The sequence below is a fragment of the Cheilinus undulatus genome, linkage group 13 (genome assembly GCF_018320785.1).
Source record: "Cheilinus undulatus linkage group 13, ASM1832078v1, whole genome shotgun sequence".
In the NCBI taxonomy this organism is placed as follows: Eukaryota; Metazoa; Chordata; class Actinopteri; order Labriformes; family Labridae; genus Cheilinus; species Cheilinus undulatus.
In genome coordinates this window covers 48,478,501-48,498,903 of record NC_054877.1, presented here as the reverse complement: position 1 = coordinate 48,498,903, position 20,403 = coordinate 48,478,501, and the positions used below count along the sequence as shown (strand labels likewise).

The 20,403-nt window shown below is 37.5% G+C and overlaps 1 protein-coding gene across 1 annotated transcript; it reads right to left on the bottom strand.

Moving 5' to 3' along the window:
• Positions 1-6,253: 6,253 nt before the first annotated feature.
• ptmab (prothymosin alpha b) lies at positions 6,254-10,055 on the bottom strand. The gene is made up of 5 exons (XM_041804260.1): positions 9,889-10,055; positions 7,454-7,519; positions 7,280-7,364; positions 7,117-7,202; positions 6,254-7,035 (listed from the first exon to the last, which is right to left on the bottom strand). The coding sequence occupies exons 1-5, from the start codon at positions 9,931-9,933 to the stop codon at positions 6,991-6,993; spliced, it is 327 nt and encodes a 108-aa protein (XP_041660194.1). The 5' UTR covers positions 9,934-10,055; the 3' UTR covers positions 6,254-6,990.
• Between the last annotated feature and the right edge of the window lie 10,348 nt (positions 10,056-20,403).

The following is a 20,403-nucleotide window of genomic DNA, read 5'->3' as shown; positions in this document are numbered from 1 at the left end:
CATTGTGATCACTGGTAATTCAGTCTAATAAAATCTAGATGATAATATAATCCTCGAGGAATGAAAAAATCCTATTGGCTGCCAATTATATACACTATCTAGGGGAAAAGGACAAAAAGAGTATATGCACAATGATTTGGAACACAGTGTAGCTTATCAGTTTATCTTTAAACTAAAGTTATCAGGATCTTTAAAGAAAAAGACAAGAAATCAAATCTAGAAAGATTCACAAAGTGCAAAATTCCCTCGAGAGTCTGATAACGTCTTGTTACAGATTTTTAAAGTGTATTGATATTGAAAGAAAAGTTCTGCAGATGTTTAAAGACACTTTGCAGAATTCTTCCCAATCATGAGTGCAAGCCTTCATCCACCTCCATGAATAAGAGCAGTTAGCTGCAAATTCACCAGGAGCGAGCGTTTTAACCATTTGGTGACTTCTTTTTGGTGCAGCAACCGACGTTTAAGCACTCTGTATTATAGCCACTCTGATGATAAATGTGTTTCTTTTTATTTTCTTAGTTCTATGTGAGAAGAATGAGCTATCAGATATGTCAGTTGTGATAAAGTTGCCAAAATTCTCAGTCTGATGCAATATTTGACTTTTGCATTCACTTGAAATTTGAAGTCAAATTCCTCTGAGGTTTTCTAAACAATTAAAGTATCAGGATACTTCCAGATGAAGCATATTTATGTGCAAATCCTCACTCATTATCATAAACACTATATTGCCAAAAGTAATCGCTCACCTGCCTTGACTGGCATATGAAGTTAAGTGACATCCCATTCTTAATCCATAGGGTTTAATATGACATCAGTCCACTCTTTGCAGCTATAACAGCTTCAACTCTTCTGGGAAGGCTTTCCAAAAGGTTTAGGAGTGTGTTTATGGGAATTTTTGACCATTCTTCCATCTGTGAGGTCACACACTGATGTTGGACCAGAAGGCCTGGCTCTCAGTCTCCGCTCTAATTCATCCCAAAGGTGTTCTATGGGGTTGAGGTCAGGACTCTGTGCAGGCCAGTCAAGTTGATCCACACCAAACTCTCTCATCCATGTCTTTATGGACCTTGCTTTGTGCACTGGTGAACAGTCATGTTGGAACAGGAAGGGGCCATCCCCAAACTGTTTAATGTAAAAATATGAATCTAAAAGGTAAAGTCAAAGTTACTAAGATGTAAAGGTTAAAATATGAAATAAAAAGTCCAAACCATAACTTTTAGTCATAACTCTGAGATGCAAAACTGAAAATATAAAGAAAACACAAATTTCTCCTACGTTCCTGACTTTTTATCAAATTATTTTTACTGTTTACTTTTTCTAATTTTTATGACTCAACAAGGATGTTGTAAATCATCAAGGTTAAATTTACATTTTTATACTGGAGGAAATCTGCAGACCTCATACTGGTGGGCCAGTTAGAATAAAAATATCGTATGACCTGGTGGTCCGGGTATAACTGCACCACAGGCCGGATTTGGCCCCCAGGCCTTGAGTTTGACACCCCTGTTTTGAAGCATAAAAACTAAAAGCAGAGCTTCCTAGCTCTGTCTGTAGTTTTGGGACCTGGAGTGTTAGCCATGACTGGGGTTCAGTAGTTCCCTATGATGGTGAGGAGGACTGAGAGATAGGTGGGCCGTTTCTTTGAAAGTGTTTTAGAGATAAAAAGATACAAGTGTTGATCTCTCCTCACCGACAATTAAAGCAGGACAGTTTTTTGGGACAGGGATGTGTTCCATCTCCTCTGATGAATCTCAGGGCAGAGTGGTAAACGGCATCCAGAGGTTTTAGTGTTGAACTGGGTGCTCTTCTGTAAATTACATCTCTGTAGTCCAGCACAGAGAGAAAAACAGATTCAATTATTCTCTTCCTAGTAAATGAAGGAAAACTTTTTCTAAAAAGAAAGCTAAGCTGCTGTCTAAGCTTTGATAAGAGCATTTCGATCTGTGTTTTGAAAGAATCAGTTCAAATTCCTGGATATTTATAAGATTGTATTTTTCTATCACCCTGTTGTGAAGTCAAATTCCTCTGAGGCTTTCTGGAGCAGTGGTTCCCAACCTGGGCTCCATATAGCTAATAATATATAATTTAATATAGCACATGAAGTGTTAATTTTGGCAGCTATGTTTAATTTAAGTCTTAGTTTAAGTCTTTAAATGAAATGCATTTTAGTTTTAGTCACATTTTAGTCATTTCTACCCTTTTTAGTTTTAGTCTAGTTTTAGTCCATAAAAAGTCCTCACATTTTAGTCTTTACTTTTAGTTAGTACGAAAACTACATTACATTTTAGTCTAGTTTTATTCATCACAGATCTATTTTTGTTAGTCTCAGTCTAGTTTTAGTCATCACAGATCTATTTTTGTTAGTCTCAGTCTAGTTTTAGTCATCACAGATCTATTTTTGTTAGTCTTAGTCTAGTTTTAGTCATCACAGATCTATTTTTGTTAGTCTTAGTCTAGTTTTAGTCATCACAGATCTATTTTTGTTAGTCTCAGTCTAGTTTTAGTCATCACAGATCTATTTTTGTTAGTCTCAGTCTAGTTTTAGTCATCACTGATCTATTTTTGTTAGTCTTAGTCTAGTTTTAGTCAACACAGATCTATTTTTGTTAGTCTCAGTCTAGTTTTAGTCATCACTGATCTATTTTTGTTAGTCTCAGTCTAGTTTTAGTCATCACTGATCTATTTTTGTTAGTCTCAGTCTAGTTTTAGTCATCACAGATCTATTTTTGTTGGTCTTAGTCTAGTTTTAGTCATCACAGGTCTATTTTTGTTGGTCTTAGTCTAGTTTTAGTCATCACAGGTCTATTTTTGTTGGTCTTAGTCTAGTTTTAGTCATCACAGGTCTATTTTTGTTGGTCTTAGTCTAGTTTTAGTCATCACAGATCTATTTTTGTTAGTTTTAGTCTAGTTTTAGTCATCACAGATCTATTTTTGTTAGTCTCAGTCTAGTTTTAGTCATCACAGATCTATTTTTGTTGGTCTCAGTCTAGTTTTAGTCATCACAGATCTATTTTTGTTAGTCTCAGTCTAGTTTTAGTCATCACAGATCTATTTTTGTTAGTCTCAGTCTAGTTTTAGTCATCACAGATCTATTTTTGTTAGTCTCAGTCTAGTTTTAGTCATCACAGATCTATTTTTGTTAGTCTTAGTCTAGTTTTAGTCATCACAGGTCTATTTTTGTTGGTCTTAGTCTAGTTTTAGTCATCACAGGTCTATTTTTGTTGGTCTTAGTCTAGTTTTTATCATCACAGGTCTATTTTTGTTGGTCTTAGTCTAGTTTTAGTCATCACAGGTCTATTTTTGTTGGTCTTAGTCTAGTTTTTATCATCACAGGTCTATTTTTGTTGGTCTTAGTCTAGTTTTAGTCATCACAGGTCTATTTTTGTTGGTCATATTCTAGTTTTTATCATCACAGGTCTATTTTTGTTGGTCATATTCTAGTTTTTGTCATGAAAAAAGGCTGTGGACGAACATTTTTAGTCATAGTTTTAGATGACGAAACTAATCCTGAATGCAGTTGTATTAGGGCCACCCTTGAAGAAAACATACAAGGATATGTCAATTTATGAGCAAAATGTGAACATTTCCTGGGAAAAATTAAAACATTTTTGAGATTTTACCATTATATAATTACAGAAAATAAGCTCAGAATGTCCAAGTTTCAAAATTCCTAAATCAACCTAAAAAAAAACATTAAAGTTTCAAGTTTATAAAGTCTTGAATTCTGACTTTAGAAACTCAAAAATCTCGAGTTTTTAAGATAAAAAAAGTGTTGTAAAAAAGAGAGAGAAACCAAATTTTTTTAAAAAGTGGATGGAATTTCAGCTTTTTAACTTTGTAACCTTAAAAATTCAAAGTTTTGGTTCAAGTTTATTTATGACCGTTAAAGTGAGGATTCTAGATTGTTTCATGAAGTTATGACGTTTTAAACCTGAGAGTTTTGATTTATTATCATTTATTGGAGTTATTCACATGAGTTCATTAGTTTGATAATTTTACATTTATTTATTATTAGTTTGGGGAGAATTTACGGATTAATTTTGATACAGCTAATGTTAGCATATAGAGTATTTAAGTATTTATTTTGGCTTTTTGTTTTGATATATTTGATAGTTTGGCACAAGGTGACATCTATATTATGGGCAGGTAGGATAGGATGGGCGGGCACCAGGGAAGATGAACGTTTTTTCACCAGGAGGGCATGAGTCAGACACACCTGGAGAACGCCAATCGCTGCTGAGAAACCTTTGTGAACAAACGCCTGAAAGTTATATTTTTTGAATGGACACTGATATTTTTGATCCTGTGTAAGATCCACTATCCCGGGCCACAGTGGTGGGTTTGATTCTGAGTTAAGAGTTTGTTTATTAATTGACAAGAACAAATTGCCGCTACATTATTACTATTATTATTAGTAGTAGTAATTATAGAGTGGTCCTGATATGCTGTTGTAATAACACAAAGTTTACGCATAGATCTTTCTTACCAAGTTAAAATGAATGCAGGCCTGTAATGTCGCATCAATGAAAACATTTGAAATTGATGTGTACTTTTTCCAGGTGGGCCCTGGGGGCTTAGCAAGGTTAAATAGTTTTTGATTTTTCAACAGTTTTAATTTTTATTTCATTTTCAATTTCTTTTTCAGTTTAGTTTTAATAGTTTTTACTGCTGTTGTGTTAGTTTAGTTTTATTATGCAAAAATGTTTCATTTTAGTTTAGTTTTTATTAGATTCATTTTTTTCATACATGTGTGGGCTGAGGGAACGTCTTACATTTTTAAAACATATTCAAACACGATACTCTTCATTTTTCATATTATTTTTTTAAAAACATGATAAAGTCTTAACCAATCAGATCAGGCAATTTTACTCTCCCCAGACTTGGATGTAGGTGCCAGTCAGTCTGGTTGTGTCAAAGACTAAAACTAAGGATATTTTGTCTCTACTTTTATTTTATTTTAGTTAGTTTTGTAAGCACACTACACAGTTTTAATTTGTTTTAGGTTTTTTTGTAAAGCTTAGTTTTGATTTAGTTTCAGTTAAATATAATGATTTTTGAATCTTAGTTTAATTATTTAGTTAGTTTTAGTTGACTATAATAACCCTGGGTCTTAGCTTTGTTCTTTAGCTATGTTTATGGGGGCCTAAGGAGGAAAGCTTGGAAACCACTGTTAAAGTGTTAAAGCATCAGGATAGGTGCAGATGGTGCAAATGTCCTGATAATCAGTTTATTTCTAACTGGAGTATCTTCAGTCCTGAGGGGAGGATAAAATGATTCATAGAGCACCCTGGAGTCTGTTTCAGTGACATTATAGATTTGTACTGGACACATTTATTTAGACAGTGAAATTCCTGGGTTTCTACAGTCTTTTATGAAAAGGTACTTCCCAGTTATGTGTGCTAACCTTCATTTGCCTCTCTGGTTAAATAAATTAGCAGCACACTTACTATTTTGATCATCTTCTGACTTATGTTGGGATTCTGAGCGAAGTCTAAACACAGTGGATTTTAGCCTCAATGATAATAAACATGCTCATTTTTATTTTTGCTCAGTTTCTGTATAATGTGAGGCAGTAATTGTGGATAAAATAGGTTTGGAAAAATGATCAAAATTCCCTCTGCAGCCTGGTGTGATGCAACATTACTCTTTGAGTTCAGTGGATATGTAAAGTCAAAGTCCTCCGAGGTTTTCTGAAGTATGAAAGCTTAGATGGTGCATATTTATGTGCAAACCCTTTCCCATGATGTGTTTATTTCTACCCAAATAATTATGGTGCTGGAGGGGAAAAATTGGCTGCAGTGGCATTACAAATTTGTTTTTTACACATTCTTAGAAAGTTCCCAGAATATTTTAATGAAAAGGTACTTCCCAATTATGTGTGCAAACCTTCATTTTCCTCACTGAGTAAATAGAATCAGCTGCACAAACTATTTAAACATCTTTTGACTTAGTTTTGAGACTGAAGATGCAGAGTTAATTTTAGCATCTTTATAATACTACATGTATTTCCATTATTACATTAGGAGTTAGTTTGGCTCATGCAGGTGTAGACAAGTGATCATAGTTCCCTCTGCAGCCTGATGAAATGTTAATTCACACATCATTGAAATGCATTCATTAGAAATGCTGAGGTTTTCTGAAGTGTTAAAGCATCCTTTAAAGTGTTTACATGCAAACCTTTACCCGCGGTCTGTTTCCTTTTACCCGCAGTTACCACGGCCCTGAGAGGAAAGAAAGGAGCAGAGATACAAGGTACAACTCACAAAATAAAAGTCCGGTTTATTGTCAAACAACAAACTTCGCACATACATCAAAACAGGCCGTCATAAAACAAAAAGTCGCTGACAAAAACAAAGAAAAAAGGAAAAAGAAAAGAGGCTCTTTTCTTTGGCCTTACCCTCCCATACAAACAAACTAGTTATGGTACAGCTAAAGTACATACATTAAATTTACTGGAATGCTCTGAGTTCAACGGCTTAAGAGGTTTTTGTCTTTCATGTCTGTTTTTTAACTGTTTTTACAGGTTTTTTATTCTAGTATCTGTTGAGATATCGTAACATGGTCAACCAAGTAAAATCTTCCGTTAACGAAGCACCGATTTGGTCTGACAAGATCGCTGCTGAGAGAGAAGCTGACCCCCCCTCCTCCTAACAATATGTACAAAAATATAAAATGTAAATAAAAATACAAACAAATTCTCCTTTCGTGTTGTTGCTGAAGAGAAGCCGGATTTCTGCGTCGATGTGTTGGCGTGTTTCCTCTAGAAAATTTGTCTTGAGGGGAGATCTCTCGAGTGTTTGTGTTTGTGGATGTGGTGGTCGATGTTTTGTTGAACTCTACTTGCTAATGACCATGTTGGATTTTTTTTTATTATTATTTTTTTTCCTTTTTAAGTCAGTCCTCCAGCCCCTCCACCTGTGACATATAAAAACAGTCAGAGGTGAAGAATCAGGAAGTGGTTCAGCAGGATGGCGCGGGGGGAAAAACGCATCAATCATCGTCGTCGGTTTTCTGCTTCTTGGTTTCGACGTCGTCCTGGAGGAGAGGAGAAACCCAGTCAGCGAGGAAGGCAACGACTGATTGATCGATCATCTCAGAGGGATTTCAACGCCTTACCTCATCGTCGTCGTCGTCATCCTCAGCTGCCCGTTTTGTGCCGCCTTCCACGTCGTCCTCATCATCCTCCTCGTCTTCCTCATCACCTGCAGGGCGAAGACAAGACAATAAGACGCCTGCACTTTTTAACAGCACCAAAAACATCACGAGAATCCAACCTTACCTTCTCCGTCATCTTCTTCGTCTTCTTCGTCAACCTCCTCGTCCTCTTCGTCGTCTACGTCGGGCTCACCGTTCTCCTCATTCTCCTGGAAAATAAACATTCGCTTTTAGATTCTCTGTGGAGAAAAAGAGGGAAACTAAAGCCATGTAAGGAGCAGCAGGCTGGGGTGGTTACCTTCCCGTTGGTGGCAGCATCTTTGCCGTTCTCCTTCTCCTCCGCCAGCTTCTTCTCTTTGAGATCCTGCAAGACAAAAACAAAGACAGGGTTAATATGCATGGAAGCATGCAGCTGATCTATGACAGGTGCATTTAAGACACTGGTAAGTGTTCAAACAATCACACCAAGATGCATCAGAGTTGGTTAGAACAAGACAAATGCACAAGGGAAGATGTGCAGAATCAGTTAGAAATGTTTGGCATTGCTGCAACTAAAGATCTGACCCATTTCCCCTGACAACTATGGACACTGACCTCCAAGTTCTCATGCATGCTTTATTTTTCTTGTTGGATTTCCTCTTACACATGTGCACTACAATAGAACTAATCAAATATAACGGGCAGTTGGGGTGTTTGTTGCACCCGCTTTAATTTTCTCATAATAAAAGAGAATCATCAAGTGACTGGTCCCATAAAATGTTTGATTTTTGCATCTATTTAGCAGTTTTAACAAGCCCCCATCCCCAACACCCTACAACCTGCTGCTGCTGCTACCTGATGGCCTGATTATTGAGCCCCAGTGCATGCTGGGAGAACGTAGCCTTCCTATTTAAACTCCTCTCTGCAGATCCTCCCACTCCATCCCCTCTAATGTGGTGTAATCTGATACTTTGATGTGGCCCCAGGGGCACTCTGGGTATTGTAGTCTTCCGCCGGCTGCCGTCATCGCCATATGTCACAAGACACGCCCGGGAGAGGCACTGCAATACCCAGGATGCACCGCGCCATTTAAAATAACACAGCAGAAGTAAGAGGGAGGGCGGGAGGAGGAGGTAGGGAGGAGGGGGGGAGAGTGAGGGGAGGGGGGAGGAGGGGGTGATGGAGCAGCAGGAGGAGGAGGAGGGGAAGGGGGAGGCGGCGGCGAGCGCGATGCACGCTGCTGCTGCTGGCCGCTCGTTGTAACGGGAGGCTGTAAAGGACAATAGACGACACATGGCAGGCGAGAAAAGATGGCAGAAAAAGCAAAAAGGCTCACTCACACCTTCACGCGCACCTTCAGGAGCTCTCGGCGCCCTCGTTACACCGGAAAACCGCCCGCCGACTTTATTAATAGCGCTCGGTTTCGTCGCTTTTCCGTCTTCAGCTCGTTATCTCCGCTGCACGCACACCCAACACATTCACCCATATTGATTAATTGCTTTACATAATCTTATTGGTTAAAAGCCATTAAGCTGTTTAGGAGCATCGGAGGCTCCTCTGGCAGCAGATAAATGAGGTTGCTTGAGGCTGCCGCGCACTCCTCCACTGTGCGTAAAAAGGCGCTTGTGCGTAAAAATGCTCCAAACTATAAATAGTGTCTGAGCAGGCACCCCGGATTATCAGCACTAATACCAGGCCCCAACTTTTCCCTCTCCGCCTCCTCCATATGTTCATTTGTTACTGAATTATTCAGCTCCGTGCTCGCTGCTGCTCTTATTATCTAAAGGCTGGATCCGTTTCGACTCCCCCCGCGGGAGGGCTATTAAAGTTTTACCCAATCTGCTCCAAAGTCCAACTAACTGCGCTGAAATTAACATTTACAGATCACAAAGCAGCATCACATCACACCTCCACACAGGACACAAGTGGGCTGCATTACACACAAAATGGAAAAAAAAGTTTTCCCTTGAGACATAAACGCGCCCCGAAAACCAAAAATACCGAACAAGACGAAGAAGAATGAGGAGAAGGAGAAGAGGAAGAAGAAGCGGCAGGCTTGTGTCACACTCCCCGGTGAACGGAGGCTGAATAAACACAGCCCAGGATCGGTAAACAAACTGGATCGCTCGGTTGCAGACACGCAGGCCCTAACGCTGATGCGTAAAAACAGAACAAATACACAACAATGTGAAGGGGCACGAGGCGCTCAAAGTTGACATCTGGGAGAATTACGCACTGCCTGCCTCTCCGTGCCCTCCATTCAAACGGAGCAACTTCAGCTCCAAAGAAAATCCCATTTAGTCCAGCCTCAGCACCTCCTTATCGCTCTATTAATACAACCATCCGGCGTATAAGCGCTCCACTCCGGCAGTGGCTTCTTATTCTAAAGACGTGAGGCAGAAATGTGAGCGGCAGGTGAGCGCAGAGAGCCGTGGAGAGTGCGTGTTTCGCCGCTTGTATAAACAAAGAACCCGCGCAGACTGTTACTCCTCGGACAATGAGACACGGGCATTACGCGCAGCCTGTTTCCATGATGCGCCGCCGAAAACCTTCCCTTTGAATTCCCAGCTTCTCCTCCAGAGATGCGAGGACGAGAGGAAAGAAAGGAGAGAGAGAGGAGGGAAAGCCTTTATCGCTCCGCTTGGTCCGAATGAGCGCGAAGCGACGACGGACAGGGTTTTTAAAAATCTAGGTTACAGCCCGGAGCTCCATCCGAGAGGCTCAGGGAGAGATGGAAAGGTGTGCGGGGCTTACCTTTGCAGAGATATCCGATCCAGAGTCGACTTGTGTGTCTGCCATTGTTTTAGTTCAATAAAATAAAGGACGGCTGAAAATGAAAGGTTGAATAAAGTAAATCCCTCTCCTTGTTGGTGAATCAATCGGTATTATATTGTGCCAGTGGCCAGCGCTGCTCACGGCCGAGCCTTTAATATAGTCTCATGGGCGGAGCTAAGACGAGCTGGGCGCTCGCTGATTGGCTAGAAGCGCCACAGAGGTGTTCTCCTCGCGCGTTGGAGTGGAACAATGGATAGAATTTCTAAAACCACAAGCAACGCCCCCTTCCATCCTCCGCTGCTACTGTCTTTTCTCCGCTAAAACAATACCCCGACCGATTAAAGTCGACCAAATCCCGACTCGGTGTGTCACCTGCCGGCTGATTCAACCCGCAGAAATCGCTTTAAACCGAAGTTACGCACCAAATATGTGGAATGGGCAGCGCTACAGTTGACGTAGTGTCACATTTTGATTGATTGATGTTCGTCTGGTCGAGTCAAGCGGCGAGGATGGAGCGAGATTCCCGCCCACCGACGCGACGAGGGAATACAGGCTTTGATGGAGCGCTACGGTCGACTTTTTTGGTAGAGTTCAGCTCTGTTATTCGGTTAAAAGTGTTTCTTCGCTCTGTTTGTGAACAATGAGTGAAATAAAAGGTTTAAAGTATGAAACACCGCCGCCATGTTTGATCACAGCTCTTCGTCGCTGCCGTGTAGGGCCCGCCCCCTCCCGCCGCCCATGTTTGAAACCCTCATCTGTATCTGCGCACTTGACACTCTTCAGTTTTTTTTATGTAACAACCCATAAATTCGTGCGCCAAGGTCGACGCACGAACAAACACACAATCATCGTCGAACAAAATCCACGTTAAAGCCTGACTTTTCAGAGTGTCTCGTGAGCTGGTGCGGTGACAGTGCTGGTGGCCTCATTTCCTCATCTCCATTGTTACAGAAAAGCCCCGTCGAGGAGGAGGGAGGAAAAAAAAGCAGTGCGACATAACAGACATGCGATGAAAAGTGCGAGAAAGAATCTTAATGTGCTCATGAACTGACACGCATTCTTATGAAACACGAGGGCAAACACGTATCGTTTTCCTTACCGAGTTTTGTACTCATGGCTTTAACAAGCTGAGCATGAGAAGGACAAAGCGGCAAAAAACCGGCCGCCATTGCTCGCTCAGGATGGGGGGGATGGGAGCAGAGTGGGTCCGCTAACAGACAGCCCACATTCACATTCTACTCTGATGACGCACGCGGCCGTCGAGGACGCCTCTGATTGGTCAGCTAAGTGGAATAAACACGGCTTTGGCGCTCGGCGAGCTCTGATTGGCTCCCGAGGACGTCCGTCAATTCAAACTGGGCTCCGGCGGCGGGCGGGAAACTGCGGCTCTGGATTCCGGATCCGGATTGTGTTGTATTAGTGTAGAGTTTCACTTCAGGCTTTCACATGTTACATTTCCCATTTGCTGCCGAAGAGCAGCGCCTTTTTACCGCCATGATATGAGAGGGCAGCCTCCTAACGCGGAGCTGAGGCTCTCCTCTTCATGTTTCATTCACAGTGTGGTTAAAAACACCGAACCAGGCGGGTCTGAGAGCCGAGCAGGGAGGGAGGGATCCCTGGACAGAACCAAACTCTTCCTCTTTTACCGTGTTTTCACTGCTGGGTTTGTTCAGCGTCAGATAAATGACTACAATTATCCAATTTATTAGCTTATATGGAAATACAGACAGACAGGACACATGAAACAGCTTTTCACAGCATGACAGAGTGCCAACTCACAATTAAAATTAAAGACATAACTTTAAGAAAGTGATATATTTATGAAAAGTCTTATTGAAGTTGGACTTAAATGAGAAAAAAAAATCATAAAATTGTATTATTTAATGAGGCTTGCTTCATACGTTTCAGATAAAAAAGGAAAAGAAATGTATATAGCAGTTTAAAATCATAAATGTATATGTTTGATCCAAGCCTGTCAATTTACATGGCGACAAATGTCAGAATTTCTGAACTTGGTTGTGATTTGATTTTTATACTGCATATTTCTTTATGATCGTCATTAATCCTAGAATTTCTCTGTTGAATTGCGATTAATTGTAAAATTTTTGCAGCATTTTGAACTGCTATTAAACTCCAGTTCATTTTTCTGTATTTTATTTGCGATAATTGCAGAATTTCAGCAGTAAAACAAGATTATTATTATCCTTTTAATCGCAGTTTAAAATTTTGATCGTGATTAATCTCAGAATTTCTGAAGTTGGTTGTGATTTGACCCTTATGCATATTTCTTGATGATTGCTATTAATCTCAGAATTTTTAATCACCATTATTCCAAGAATTTCTGTAATTAATTGCGATTAATTGCATTCTTTTCGCAGCACTTCCAACTGCAATTAATCTTGAATTTTTGAAATAAATTCCAAATCATTTTTCTGTATTTTATTCGCGATAATTGCAGAACTTTGGCAGTAAATCATTATTAATCTTATCCTTTTAATCGCAGTTTTAAGTTTCTATCACAATTAATCTCAGAATTTCTGAAGTTGGTTGTGATCTGATCTATATGCATATTTCTTGACGATTGCCATTAATCCCAGAATTTCTGTGATTAATTGCAATAAATTGCATTGTTTTTGCGGCATTTTCAACTGCAATTAATCTTGAATTTTTGACGTAAATTCCAGTTCATTTTTCTGTATTTTATTCGTGATAATTGCAGAATTTCAGCAGTGAAACACTATTAATCTTATCCTTTTTATCACAGTTTAAATTTTTGATCGCGATTAATCTCAGAATTTTTGAAGTTGGTTGTGATTTGATCCTGTTATTGCATATTTCTTTATCATTGCCATTATTACAAGAATTTCTGTAATTAATTGCGATTAATTACATAATTTTTGCAGCACTTTCAATGGAAACCACTTGGATTTTTGAAGTCAATTCCAATTCATCACATTTTCTGTATTTTATTTGCTATAATTGCAGAATTCCAGCAGTAAAACACTGTTAATTTTATCCTTTTTATTGCAGTTTTAATTGCAATTAAATAGTTAATCGCAATTCATCTCATTCTTTTATCAATATTTTTATTGCAGTTACATCAGAAATTCTGTAGTTAATTGCTTTTCATAGTTCCCTATTTTCAGCTTTTTTTTTCTTTTTTTTTAGACTGATTGCGATCAATTTCAGAATTTCTGTATTAACCACCTCTTTTTTTGCAGCATTTTTAATCACTAATAATCTGAGAACTTTCTTAGTTAATTGCTGTTTATCGCATCCTTTTTGGTTGTGATTTGATCCGTATGCATATTTCTTTATGATTGCCATTCATCCCAAAATTTCTGTAATTAATTGCAATTAATTGCATAATTTTTGCAGCACTTTCAATTGCAGTTAATCTTGGATTTTTAAGTCAGTTCTGATGCATCACATTTTCTGTATTTTATTCGCTATAATTGCAGAATTCCAGCAGTAAAACAGTATTAATCCTATCATTTTTATCTCTGTTTTAATTTTTGATTGCGATTAACCTCCAAAATTCTGTAGGCAACCTATTTATTGCATCCTTTTGATGCATTTTTTTATTGATATTAATCTCACAACATCGGCAGTTAATTGCAATTCATTGCATCCTTTTTGCTTTTATTGCATTTTAAATTTTTTTATTGTAATTACAGTAAAATTTCTGTAGTAAATTGCTTTTCATTTCATTTCTCCTTTTTTCAGCTTTCTTTAGAATTTTCTGACTGGATCATTTTCAGAATTTCTGTATTTTATTCGCTATAATTGCAGAATTCCAGCAGTAAAACAGTATTAATCCTATCATTTTTATCTCTGTTTTAATTTTTGATTGCGATTAACCTCCAAAATTCTGTAGGCAACCTATTTATTGCATCCTTTTGATGCATTTTTTTATTGATATTAATCTCACAACATCGGCAGTTAATTGCAATTCATTGCATCCTTTTTGCTTTTATTGCATTTTAAATTTTTTTTATTGTAATTACAGTAAAATTTCTGTAGTAAATTGCTTTTCATTTCATTTCTCCTTTTTTCAGCTTTCTTTAGAATTTTCTGACTGGATCATTTTCAGAATTTCTGTATTTAATCGCATTTAACCACCTCCTTTTTTTGCAGCATTTTTAATCACTAATAATCGGTGAACTTTCTTAGTAAATTGCTATTCGTCACATCCTTTTATGTTGCATTTTTTCTTAAAAATTCCAATTAATTGGAGAATTTCTGCAATTTATCACTTTTATCATATTCTTTTTTGCATTTTTAATTTTTCAATGCAAATTGCTCAATGTAAATTGCTATTAATTGTGTCCTTTTTTTCATCTTTAATATCTGATCACAATTTATCTCAGAATTTTTGTGGTTAATCGCTACTCATTGCATCCTCTGTGTCACAGTTTAAATTATTGATTGCGATTAATCACAGAATTTCTTTAGTGAATCTTGCAACGTTGAATCCTTTCTTAGCACATTGTTAAACTTTAATCACCATTAATCTCAGCATTTCTGAAGTTAATTTTGATTAATTGCATTCTTTTTAATTGCATTTTAGATTTTTCATTATTAATCAGCGAATAAATCCAAAGTCTTGCAACATTTTCATTATATTTTTAATTATGTTCAATTAATTGCTGTAGTTAATCTCAATCCATCTCATACTTTTTATCGCATTTTTAGTCGTGATTAATCTCAGAATTTTTGTAGTTAATCACAATTATGATATCTTTTTTAAATTGCATGTTTTATTTATGAATTAATCTTAGTTAATCTCTAATGCAATTTTCATTTAATGATTAATGGCTGTAGTTAATCTCAATTATGATATCTTAAACTAAAGGCAGCTTATTTCCTGATTGGATACAGACCTGCCTTTATAGGTTGAGCAAAGATTAGGACAGCCACAGAGAAAGGAAGTTGTAATGGACTAAAAGGGAAATAAGGTGACAGTAAACAGGTAAATGTTTGTTCAGTTGACTTAAGACTTGTCCACTGAGCTGTCTGTGAGTTTTTTTTAAATCCATTGAGACATTAAGGAGCAGTGGTGGACATCAGATGTAAAAATTATCTGAGTTATGACATGAAAAAAACAGAAACAGGACACATGAAACAACCGTTCACAGTATGACAGTACTACGGTTAAATATCTGAAATAAAGTCATCATTTTCTGAAAGTCATACATTTATAAAATGTCGTATTGAAGTTAGACTCTGACAAGAAAAGACTAGAATCATACATTAGAAATGAACAACTATGTGATTAAAGAAGTTGTGTACACGTTTACAGTGGTATAAGTCATACAGATATATCTGTGAAGGTGCCAGTGTGAGTCCATCATCTTCAGACAGACCACTGCAGACCCATGAGGCTGGGCAAGTGCAGTCAGCTGTTCTGGGGCCCCAATCCCCCGAGGAGCCCTCTAAAGCCTCAGGTTCACTGTGTGTCAATTGGTTGTGCATAATTCGATTAACTACAGATTTGTAGAGGAATTTGCACCATTGAAGAACAATATCAACTGAGACAGGTCCGGGATCCCTCCTTAATCTTATGGCCCCGTCCTGTAGAGGGGCCCGGTGTCAATACATAGCTTTAAGACCGCGCTTATTTAAGTTTTAATTGGGGCCAAAAGATAACATTTTTACTGCAGGGCCCCTGAACAAGTTAGTCTGTCCAAATTATGAGGAGTTTGGCCCCCCAAGGACAGAAAACAGAGGTGTCAGAGTTATCCATGTACTGTAGCGGGATTAAACAGACTGCAGTAAAGTTAAGGATAAATTTAATAAAGTTAATGATATAAATATATCCCTGTGTGTTTAATGGTAAAGATATAAATATATCCCTGTGTGTTTAATGGTAAAAATGTAAATATATCCCTGTATGTTTAATGGTAAAGATATAAATATATCCCTGTATGTTTAATGGTAAAGATATAAATATATCCCTGTGTGTTTAATGGTAAAAATGTAAATATATCCCTGTATGTTTAATGGTAAAGATATAAATATATCCCTGTATGTTTAATGGTAAAGATATAAATATATCCCTGTGTGTTTAATGGTAAAGATATAAATATATCCCTGTGTGTTTAATGGTAAAAATGTAAATATATCCCTGTATGTTGAATGTTAAAGATATAAATATATCCCTGTATGTTTAATGGTAAAGATATAAATATATCCCTGTATGTTTAATAGTGAAGATATAAATATATCCCTGTATGTTTAATAGTAAAGATATAAATATATCCCTGTATGTTTAATAGTGAAGTTATAAATATATCCCTGTATGTTGAATGTTAAAGATATAAATATATCCCTGTATGTTTAATGGTAAAGATATAAATATATCCCTGTGTGTTTAATAGTAAAGATATAAATATATCCCTGTAAGTTGAATGTTAAAGATATAAATATATCCCTGTATGTTTAATGGTAAAGATATAAATATATCCCTGCATGTTTAATGGTGAAGATATAAATATATCCCTGTATGTTTAATGGTAAAGATATAAATATATCCCTGTATGTTTAATGGTAAAGATATAAATATATCCCTGTATGCTTAATGGTGAAGATATAAATATATCCCTGTATGTTTAATGGTGAAGATATAAATATATCCCTGTATGTTTAATGGTGAAGATATAAATATATCCCTGTATGTTTAATGGTGAAGATATAAATATATCCCTGTATGTTTAATGGTAAAGATATAAATATATCCCTGTATGTTTAATGGTAAAGATATAAATATATCCCTGTATGCTTAATGGTGAAGATATAAATATATCCCTGTATGTTTAATGGTAAAGATATAAATATATCCCTGTGTGTTTAATGGTAAAGATATAAATATATCCCTGTATGTTGAATGTTAAAGATATAAATATATCCCTGTATGTTTAATGGTAAAGATATAAATATATCCCTGTATGTTTAATAGTGAAGATATAAATATATCCCTGTATGTTTAATAGTAAAGATATAAATATATCCCTGTATGTTTAATGGTAAAGATATAAATATATCCCTGTATGTTTAATGGTAAAGATATAAATATATCCCTGTATGTTTAATAGTGAAGATATAAATATATCCCTGTATGTTTAATAGTAAAGATATAAATATATCCCTGTATGTTTAATAGTGAAGTTATAAATATATCCCTGTATGTTGAATGTTAAAGATATAAATATATCCCTGTATGTTTAATGGTAAAGATATAAATATATCCCTGTGTGTTTAATAGTAAAGATATAAATATATCCCTGTATGTTTAATGGTAAAGATATAAATATATCCCTGTATGTTTAATGGTAAAGATATAAATATATCCCTGCATGTTTAATGGTGAAGATATAAATATATCCCTGTATGTTTAATGGTAAAGATATAAATATATCCCTGTATGTTTAATGGTAAAGATATAAATATATCCCTGTATGCTTAATGGTGAAGATATAAATATATCCCTGTATGTTTAATGGTGAAGATATAAATATATCCCTGTATGTTTAATGGTAAAGATATAAATATATCCCTGTATGTTTAATGGTGAAGATATAAATATATCCCTGTATGTTTAATGGTGAAGATATAAATATATCCCTGTATGTTTAATGGTAAAGATATAAATATATCCCTGTATGTTTAATGGTGAAGATATAAATATATCCCTGTATGTTTAATGGTGAAGATATAAATATATCCCTGTATGTTTAATGGTAAAGATATAAATATATCCCTGTATGTTTAATGGTGAAGATATAAATATATCCCTGTATGTTTAATGGTAAAGATATAAATATATCCCTGTATGTTTAATGGTAAAGATATAAATATATCCCTGTCTGTTTAATGGTGAAGATATAAATATATCCCTGTATGTTTAATGGTAAAGATATAAATATATGATATGCTTAATGGTGAAGATCCATATGAATATATCCATCCATCTGTATGATTAAAGATATAAATATAACATGCTGGACATGGACCTACTGGTATCCATCCATGAATCCATCCATCCATCCATCTGTCTATCCATCCTTCCATCCATCCATCCATCCATCCATCCTTCCAACCATGCAAGCATCCATCCGTCCATCATCCATTTGTCCATCCATTGATCCATCCATCCATCCATCCATCCATCCATCATCCATCCATCCATTGGTCCATCCATTGATCCATCCATCCGTCCATCCATCCATCCATCCATCCATCATCCATCCTTCTGTCTATCCATCCATCCATCCTTCCAACCATGCAAGCATCCATCCATCCATCCATCCATCCATCCTTCTGTCTATCCATCCATCCATCCTTCCATCCATCCATCCATGTAATCTCAACTCATCTGTCCCCCTCAACAGCAATGTTCTCCTTGTGGCATTCAAGAGGACAATGGTATTTAAATCCCTCATGGGTTCTGGGTCTACCTTGAGTTTTTCTCTCAGTTTTCTGGAAAACACCAAAAGGAGGAGGCGTCCTGGTACTCGTCTCTACTCTGAGCTCCCGGGAGAGAGTAAGTTACACTTATTTATTTATTAAAGCAACAATATGAGGGAATTTGGTTTGGTACTCTTTTATGCCATCAGAGGTCTTTGAAGTCGTGTTTGACCTTTGTTAGACTTGATCTGAGAGTGCGGACTCTGGTTGTTGGTCTGGTTGTGTTTTTGTAACATGCAGGGATCGTCCCCAGCAGGGATCGTACCCATGCGTGTTAAATTTTCCTGACGATAATTGCAAGGTAGAGATTCATTTGAAGCTTTAAAGTACTAACTTTCCTTAGCGGTGCCCCTCACTTCCTGACCCCCATGGAGAATTCCTTGGATTGTTGGCTTGTTGCATTGAAGATAGAGCCGAGCCGAAGGCAAAGTCTTGAGTTCACCAGTCCATCTTCATTCCAACCTTCACTTCTGCTCATGAGCTCTGGGAAGAATGAAACGGCAGATACAAGCAGTGAGAGGAGTTTTCTCAGGAGGATGTCCTGAGTTAGGGTGAGGCGCCTGAAGCTTGGAGCAGAGCTGACAGGAGCGAGTAGAGGTTGGTTCAGGCATCTAATCAGGATGACTCCTGGTCGCCTCCATGTGGTTCACTGCTCTCGCTTGGTCGTTGGTTGGTTTGGATCGCACTCTCTTCAATGGCGACCCAAGGTAGTGCACTAGGAAGTGACCTGAGAGCCCTACTGTAACCCTGACCATGCAGAGTTCAGCTCATTGGTCTGCTGCCAGAGTGAATTTTAGACAGCTCAGGTGTGAATGCATGTTTAAAGTTAGCAGCAGAGCTATTTGTAGCTGCTCCCAAACTCTGAATCTTCCTCAAACTCAGCTGGTTTAGCGTCAGCTTGCACCTCAGGAACGCAGACGTTTTGAGCGTTAAACCACTTCAGCTGAGTGTAAAGTTCATCAATGGAGCGTGTTTAAAGCGCAGTTTAAATATTTGGAGTCTCAGAGCTGACACTAATCCAGGTTTAGAGTTAATCCAGGCTGCAGCGGCGGTGGCTCACCCTGCAGGGGATGAACTCAAGCAGACGCTGCTAAAACAAGACGAGAGACATGCAGAGTCTGCTTTGTTTCTGCTCTCCTCATGAGACTGTTAAAATGAAATGTGAGACAGAGAGGAGCAGCAGATGAAGCCTGGCCCTGGTCTGATGTTCATGTTTCATGCTGCATCAGTCTTTCAGCGTGCAGACGACATGTTTGGACCTGCAGCAGCGACGTGTTGGGGTGGACGCTTTCAGCAGGCAGAAGAAACAACAGGCTGGTATCAGAGAGTCAGGAGAAGAATGTGGGCCGAGGTTTGATAAAACAGGCGGACAGATGGGGTCACTGCAGCATCTGAGACATTTGAAGCCGCATTCTGCTGGTTTATGAGGTTTTTATTTTATACTTAGACTTTGGTCAACTTTAACCTCCTGAGACCTGAGCTTTTGTTTTGAGTGCATTTTTACTTTCTCCCTCCTATTTGGGATCAACAGGACCAGATAAGTTTAGAAGCACAGCCTCACCTTTGATCAGGAATAAGTTTGGACCAAAATGATGTCCACAAATCTCCTAAAGGTCCTGTTCCAGACCTGGATCGGTTTTAGAGCTGATGTTTGGGCTGGGTTTTGTTGCGGGTCTTCTGTCTGAGAGAGACGATGGAGTCATTTTTCTTTGGCAGGACTTACCAAGCATCAAGAACATTTCCACCAAAAGTCCTGATTTTTGATTTTTGATTTTTCTAAAATCCACACAAATTTCCTAAAATTTTTCAAAGAAATTTCCTTAAAATTTCACTGAACATGATTTAAAATTATCCCATTAAAAGAACCCCAGAATTTCCACAAATATCCCACTAATGTTTCAGTGAATTTATATCAGAAAATCTAAACAGTGCTGTAAAAAAATCCCCAAATTCAATGTAAAGGCCTAAAACTTTCAAGCAAATTCCAATTATTTCAAAGCAAATTCCCAGAAAAAGGTCATTTCTTAT

Excerpts from the sequence above, each read along its gene's own strand:
- ptmab (XM_041804260.1), bottom strand. The coding sequence starts at position 9,933 with ATGGCAGACACACAAGTCGACTCTGGATCGGATATCTCTGCAAAG. Across the intron at positions 7,365-7,453 it reads ATGCTGCCACCAACGGGAAG|GAGAATGAGGAGAACGGTGA; the intron begins GTAACCACCCCA and ends TTTATTTTCCAG. Across the intron at positions 7,036-7,116 it reads ATGACGACGACGACGATGAG|GACGACGTCGAAACCAAGAA; the intron begins GTAAGGCGTTGA and ends CCTCTCCTCCAG.